Source organism: Anoplolepis gracilipes, chromosome 14 (assembly GCF_047496725.1).
Source record: "Anoplolepis gracilipes chromosome 14, ASM4749672v1, whole genome shotgun sequence".
Classification (NCBI taxonomy): domain Eukaryota; kingdom Metazoa; phylum Arthropoda; class Insecta; order Hymenoptera; family Formicidae; genus Anoplolepis; species Anoplolepis gracilipes.
Window position 1 is genome coordinate 2,834,404 of NC_132983.1, and position 7,485 is coordinate 2,841,888.

The 7,485-nt window shown below is 29.0% G+C and overlaps 2 protein-coding genes across 2 annotated transcripts; one reads left to right on the forward strand and one right to left on the reverse strand.

Moving 5' to 3' along the window:
• Nucleotides 1-76: 76 nt before the first annotated feature.
• Nucleotides 77-4,106, reverse strand: Eif3j (eukaryotic translation initiation factor 3 subunit J). The gene is made up of 6 exons (XM_072905288.1): nucleotides 3,947-4,106; nucleotides 3,746-3,828; nucleotides 2,720-2,833; nucleotides 2,495-2,633; nucleotides 1,099-1,263; nucleotides 77-991 (listed from the first exon to the last, which is right to left on the reverse strand). Exons 1-6 carry the CDS (start codon nucleotides 3,960-3,962, stop codon nucleotides 798-800), a joined length of 711 nt encoding a protein of 236 aa, XP_072761389.1. The 5' UTR covers nucleotides 3,963-4,106; the 3' UTR covers nucleotides 77-797.
• Nucleotides 4,107-4,584: 478 nt separating this feature from the next.
• On the forward strand, nucleotides 4,585-6,967 carry Rcd5 (microspherule protein Rcd5). The gene is made up of 6 exons (XM_072905284.1): nucleotides 4,585-4,901; nucleotides 5,031-5,400; nucleotides 5,514-5,714; nucleotides 5,845-6,264; nucleotides 6,348-6,563; nucleotides 6,682-6,967. Exons 1-6 carry the CDS (start codon nucleotides 4,783-4,785, stop codon nucleotides 6,769-6,771), a joined length of 1,416 nt encoding a protein of 471 aa, XP_072761385.1. The 5' UTR covers nucleotides 4,585-4,782; the 3' UTR covers nucleotides 6,772-6,967.
• The last annotated feature ends 518 nt before the right edge of the window (nucleotides 6,968-7,485 follow it).

Genomic DNA, 7,485 nt, shown 5'->3' on the forward strand with positions numbered 1-7,485 from the left:
TAAAGAATTTATAGTATAAAATTATATTAATTATACTATAAATTACAGAGAGATAGAGATGGGACAAAAAGAGGAGTAATTTATAATCAACCTTTATTTAGGAATATACTCTTTTTAAAACCAACTTGTAATTGATCTTTAATAAAGGTATGTGAATATGGGCATGTATATAAGCTGTGTTATATATAAAACTTCCATAATGTATGTAATTACAAGATTCAATTTGCAATGACGCAGCTATATAAAGATGAAATTTCCTTTTTAACAGTTTACAAGATACGATTACAACCCAAAGATATGAATGTAATTCCATCCTTTCCGCTCTACTTAATGTTAATAGATTCACAATTGAGAAATAGCTACAGTCGCACAAATATGGCATACAGGTATTTTCAGTTTTAATATTAAAAATATGGTTATTGATATTAATATACATTAATATAAATTAAACTGAAAATTTAATAAATGTATGACATAAAAATTCGATAAAACTCAACATGTAAATCATAAAAACATTTAACTCTGTTCCAAGTAACTGCAAGTATTAATCACCACTATAGTTATTAAAGTGTTTGTTTTTAAGCATTTTCGTCGATAATATAATACTAGTTTTCATTTCTATTTTTTCATCTTGTTAGGTGTAAACGGTACCACGGATTATAGTTTAAACTGTTGTACATTTTGGTTACAATTTAATATGCAGAAAATACAAATATAAAGTTTTTGTATAAATCTGCAAATTAATATTTCTCTGCGTTTATTTAGGCGACTAGAATGTATGAATATGTGAAAAGTCGCTACATAAAATCGTCATATTCATCATATACATAATCACCGTATTCACTTAACAAGGTGTTGTCGCCTTCGATTTTAAGCTTGGCCTTTCCTTTTCCCTTATTCTTTTTGGCCTTCTCACCCTTTTCTATCTTTTGCTTTTCAATAAGTAAGTTGTCAACTATAGTTTTCACCTTTTTCAAATAATTTGACGATACTGAAACAAACATTGCTAAGTGTAAAATGATAGTACAACTTATTACAATAAAAATAATATTATCCATGGTTTTTTTTTAAATATTAATCATTAACAGATATACTAACAATTAAGAGCAATGGATTTTATAAGCTCTTCTGCAAATAGTGGAAATTCTGCATGTTTGTTAAATTGATTAATTTTTTGTGAAAGTGCTGTGCCAAATCGCTCAAAGTCCTCTTTTGTGTCGGGTACCATAGCATCAAGCGACTCATTTACTACTTCTGTTACACCTGTAATATAAAATTGTTAAGTAATATTATACATAAATGTTAAAACTTTGTTCTTTCTTATAAGATATAATAAATTAATACAATAAAATAATGATGAATAAAAAAAATAATAAAATTACAATAAGATAATATTTCTCATGACTTTCATATTTCACTCTATTTTGACAGATATTATAAATTGATTAAGTATATATTATATGAAGTTTTTCAATAATATGTTACATGTATCAATAGAGTATCTTCAATAGAGAGAAAATACATTATATTGTAAATATATTTATTTCTAAAATAGTTGTGTATCAACAGATTTTGTTTATCAGCATCCTGTGTATTGTGCATATGCATCAAAAGAGTTGATCAGGAACGGTACAGGAGACAGATAACAGATGAGAGATAAGGTTACAAAAAAACTAATGCAACAATACAAAAACACAATTTGCATAGAATAGCAATTTTTATTAAAATACAACAACATCAGTAATAAATTTTAAATGTATAGTTTGTAATAAATTTAAATGCTTGTATATATTTTCTTTCTCTCTGTCTGTTCCTTGTGTCTTATACAGTTCCTATCATGAATCAATTATAAGTCTAGTATGGCTAGATAATGGTAATATATATAATTTGCATATAAAGCTGTACTATGTCACAAAATTGTTAAATTAATGTTAATAAAAATATTTCAAGATATATACATTTTCATATATATAGCCTTGAATTTAACCTTTTTTAATGATAAAATTTGTAATACTTTACAATTTGGTGCATATGACAAATAATTCACATTACTGCCACAACACAAACAGTTAGTGTAACATTAATATTTGTTAACTTTTCAATTATCACACTTGTAGAAAAATAATAGTTGTTATCATTGCCGTAAAGCAAAGATGTTTATATATTATTTCATGCATATTTGGAAAAAATGCAGTTATTTCATTATAAACAATACTATAAATGATAATATACATCTATGTGACAAAGATATAATCAAGAGATTGCTAAGCTCTCTTGAAAATTGTCTTTATCAAATTAAATATGATGTCTATATGTAATACCTTTTTAAGAAAATGAAAGAACTTTTCTAGACATCAAATAAAAATTATGTATAAATAGAGATATATTGATGTAAGATAAAATGATACCAGTCAGATCTTTCATTCATAAGAAAATCATTTCTTATCTCTTTTATGTGGTTTACGATCACTAAAATCTACTAAATTCGACAAACCAAAAGTTTCCATCGCCAGCCGTAAATCTGCCTCTTCTTGCAACCTTTGGCGTCTTAATAATTCAAGTCGCCTTTCTTCTGGTGTAAGTGCTTCCTCCTTTTCTTTTGCTTTCCTCTCTGCTTCCTCTCTTGCTTTTTTCTGAAATATAATAATTTACATACAAATATATAAATAAAATCACAAGCAATGCATGCTTCTGCAATTAAAAAAAAATCGAAACAAACCTCACGCTCCTCGATTCTTTCAGCCAAAGCTTTTTTAGGTTTCGATTTTGTTTTTGGAGCTTCTGCTGGTTTTTCTACATCTTTCTTTTCTTCTTCTACATCTTCCCAGCTATCCTGTTGAATTATTTAAATTAAGCAAATAAAAAAACTAATTACAATGTTTTGTATTGTTCTTGTCATCAAACAAAATAATTATTATTAAAAAATTATAATAATTTCTGTTCTTGCTGTATATATATAATATTCTATAAGAAATTATCATGTAACATAAAGTGAATTTTATAAAATGTTTAATAAACATTTACAAAGTAATGTTTAGATATTTTAATGTATAAAATTTCAATACAATGTACTTAGCACAGTAGTAAATATATAAGATGTAAGAAAGAACAAAAATTAAATTTTATAGTCTCATAAATTGTTAAATGCATATCTTACTCATATTTATTACTAATAAAGTATATATTTATGTAATTAATTATACTGAAAAGAATATAGAAGAAATAAAGTATATAAGAAAAATATATTTCATAGAGGGACCAAGTATACAATCAAGAGGTAATAGGACTATTCCAAGGTATATAATTTTATCAATTATAAATGCAGATGAATAAATAAAATATATTTGATACATGAATAATCGTTTCGTTTACTTTTCTTTTAATTTTTATTCGTATTTATACTTTAAACAATTCTATCGTTAAATATATGTGACACACACATATATATATATATATATGTATATGTGTGTGTGTGTGTGACATATTTTAATACATATATATATATAAAACTTTTCTCATTGTTTAAATCGAAAATCTTCAAGACACCACGTGTTATTCCAACGAAAAATACGGATGACGAAGAGTTGTGAGAGATTTAGAAGAGAGATCGCAGTAATTAGCGTGACAAGATGGTACAATACGGAACATGTGTTCATCGCGAAAAGGTTAAGTGCGGAATCACACGCGGCAATTTTGCCAGAAGGACGAGCGTCGCGCTTGACGTACGCAGGGAAAATTGTCTTACCTTAACCTCTTCCTCTTCATCCTCGCCCTCCCATTTGTTCGATCTCATCGCGAGGTCGAATTTTGCCTCGACATTGTCCACATCTGTAAAGGCGCACAAGAGACGGTGGAGGTTAAAATCAGTTTCTTCATTGCGGATAAATCGCTCGCTCGCGAAAATCACGCGCGGCTAAATCGACTCGCTCGCACGTCAGTTACGTACCCCATTCCTCATCCATGATTATCGTCGATTATTTGTCACGTGTCGTTCCTATGGATAAGGGGAAAACCTGCCACACGAACGGCGAAACACGAGACACAACCGGAATCAAGCGGGCCATCACGAAGGAAGCGTGCCAGCGTTGTCTCATCGCTCCTCGCACGAACGTTCGAGTGCGCATGCGCGTCGACCGATCAAGGAAAATGGGACGTTTCTCCGTTTTTTTTTTCTTTTATTCATTTTCAGCAAGGAGTGGCAAGTGGCAAGCCGACCATACATGTGTATGTGTGTGTGTGTGTGTGTGTGTGTTGGATTTTTTATTTTATCGATATCATCAGTATTTCTTGTCAAGTATTCTTCAATACCTCTTTTTTTCTCTACGAAATAGAAAAATAATCATAACATTATTATTCGGTAAAATTATTAAAGGAAAACCGAGCTTGTCTAATATATACCTGTTATAAAAATAATGAATATAATATGTTTATAAACGAGTTTTACAGTTATTACTTATTTCAATATCATTAAAATTTATTTTCTTGCACACGCGTTTAAAAATTTTGTGTTATCGATATTTTCGACTAATCAAATCGTACGCCATGTTTTTCATATCGATTAATCGAATCTATTTCTTATGCGACATGCGACTCATTTCACATCAAACTGTCCAAGTTTAGTGTTGATGTTGTGATTCGTATGGATAATTTTACGTGTGAATTTTTTTAATATAACAAAAATATAATAAGAATAAAATAATCGCGATTTATTTGCTTCGAAAGTGATAAGCAGTTGATATAAATTATGTTTTAACGGCCTCGACTTATTCGATTTACGTAACAATGGATATATCAACTCCAACTAGCCTCAACCACAGTGGACTTACACACAATGCGGACGGATTCTTAAGTATTCCCATCGAATCATCAGCTTTAGACGCTTTGGCAACCAAACGGAGAAGGTAGATACCAAATAGTCACATTGTATAAAAATTAGTCTTCTTTTCAAGTATGCGTTATATTCACAAGACAATCTAAACACACATACATAGATATATTATATTACTAATGTATTTTCTTTTTGTTTAAAGCTCCTCACGTACGATAAAACGAAAAAAATTTGATGACGAGGTGGTGGAAACAACGTTCAACCTACAACCACCTGCTACAAGTGCTAAATCAACATCGAAATCAAGAACAATTTCTGTATCTGCCGGTCCTATAGATGTTCTGCCAACGCAAACGTTACCTACTCCAATACCAATTCCTACTACCTTGGCACAATCGGATAGATGCAATCGTAGACCCACCAGACCAAGCGGTTCAAATCCTGGACGAAAAAACAAAAAGAATAAAAATCATTCTCATTCCATCAATGCTACTAAAGATCTTGGACGATGGAAACCTACTGATGATTTAGCATTGATTACCGGTGTACAACAAACAAATGATTTGAGAATGGTATTTATTTAATTAGTTTTTATATTAATTTTTCTTGCTTTAACTTATTTTATAATGTTAATAAGCAAAGAAATAATGTATTTATATTTCTAATATTCTTTTGACTGTTCAAGGTTCATCGAGGTACAAAATTTTCTTGCCGTTTTACATTGCAAGAGATACAACAAAGATGGTACGCATTGTTGTATGACAGTGCAGTTTCACGTGTAGCTGTGCAAGCTATGCGTAATTTACATCCTGAATTGATAGCCAGTGTGCAAGCGAGAACTCTGTATAGCAAAGCTGAGGAAGATCTGTTAGGCACCATTAAATCAGTGAGTGTTAATATCTTAAATAAAATATGTTTAAAAATATATATTTGATTTAATTAATCACTGATTTTGTTTTCTATATTGCTATATGGTTGCATCATTATAAAAATATAATTTTCATTTTTTGCTTCAGACTTCTCAACCAACACCAGAAGTATTTCAAGAATTACTTGAAGCAAATGCACATACATTTTATCCAGCTAGAACTGCAAAAGCGTTACATAGCCATTGGCAGTTAATGAAACAATATCATTTATTACCAGATCAGACAGTGCAAAGTTTACCACGAGGCGAGCATGTATTGAACTTTTCGGATGCCGAAGATATGATCAATGATACTGAATTGATGGAACCAAAAGATGAATTGATAGATTCTGAATTGGCAACAACAGACAGGAAGAATAAAAGAGAAATTAAAGTATTAGAAAACGAGCTTGGCAGATGGCAGGTACTTGTCGATAGTGTAACAGGTGCCAATCCTCCAGAATTTGATAATCAAACCTTAGCCATTTTAAGAGGAAGACTTGTCAGATATCTCATGAGATCTAGAGAGGTAAGAAATAATTATTTTTTCAAGTAATACTTATTTATGTAAAATATAACTTATACATTTTGTCCTTTAACATCTATTTTTAGATAAGTGTAGGACGTTCTACAAAGGATCACACTGTTGATGTGGATCTTAGTTTAGAAGGTCCAGCTTGGAAAGTTTCACGTCGACAAGGTACTATTCGTTTAAGGAATAACGGAGACTTCTTTCTATCATCCGAAGGAAAACGGCCGATTTTTGTGGATAGCAGACCAATTCTGGCTGGCAATAAGATGAAATTGAATAATAATAGTGTAATTGAGGTAATTACTATGATTTTTTCAACATAATAAATTAGTTTGCGTAGAGTTCTGTCAAATAAAATATTCTTCTAAGAAATATAATTAATTTTTAATTACAGTTTCTTATACTTTTTCACAGATTGCAGGACTAAGATTCACATTTTTAATAAATCAAGAACTTATTTCTGTGATACGACAAGAGGCTGTCAAATTAAATTTAAATCCTTGAGACATTTTAAAAAATACAAAGGACAATATCAAATAATTGTCGTATAATATAATTAGTATTAATTGCTTTTCTTAAATATAATCTATTTTTTACATTTGAGAATAGCAAATGTGTACTTTACAGTGTATAATACATACGTCTTTACATATAATACTTTATAATATTTAGTTACCTATAATTAATTATAAAACAAGCAAATTTCTATAAAAAGTAGTTATATTTTTTCAAAGCAAAAAATAACATTCTATATTTAATTATATTTATTTCTTAATATAAAATAATTTGGATTTGTATATATACTCTCTTTGAAAAAGCAATAGACTTGTCTATTATACGTGCACATGTTTTTTTAATCCATTCTAATTAATATTAATATGATCATTTTTATCTAAAATAAAATAAAAATTAATAATGTGTGTGTATATATATATATATATATATATATATAGCTTAAGAGAGAGAGAGAGAGAGAAAGAGAGAGAAACTGTATAAACTTTTAATTGTAAATTATATTTCTCTATTTACATCCCTATAATGAATGAATTAAAACTTAGTTATGTAAAATTCAATTTTTATATACTTGTATAATATATAGAGAACGAATATTTTATGTATATTCAACAATCTAAATGTAAACTTTTGTAAAACTTGTTATTGCAAACATAATCTTTGATGAATATGTAGATAATAAAAAAAATCATCAAAGATTTGTTG

Bases quoted from the DNA above. Each gene is read 5' to 3' on its own strand.
- Eif3j (XM_072905288.1), bottom strand. The intron at 2,834-3,745 runs GTAAGACAATTT...ATAATTCAACAG, and splicing joins ATGAAGAGGAAGAGGTTAAG to GATAGCTGGGAAGATGTAGA. The intron at 2,634-2,719 runs GTTTGTTTCGAT...ATTATATTTCAG, and splicing joins AAAGAATCGAGGAGCGTGAG to AAAAAAGCAAGAGAGGAAGC.
- Rcd5 (XM_072905284.1), top strand. From the start codon at position 4,783: ATGGATATATCAACTCCAACTAGCCTCAACCACAGTGGACTTACACAC. The intron at 5,715-5,844 runs GTGAGTGTTAAT...TTTTTGCTTCAG, and splicing joins TGTTAGGCACCATTAAATCA to ACTTCTCAACCAACACCAGA. The intron at 6,265-6,347 runs GTAAGAAATAAT...ATCTATTTTTAG, and splicing joins ATCTCATGAGATCTAGAGAG to ATAAGTGTAGGACGTTCTAC.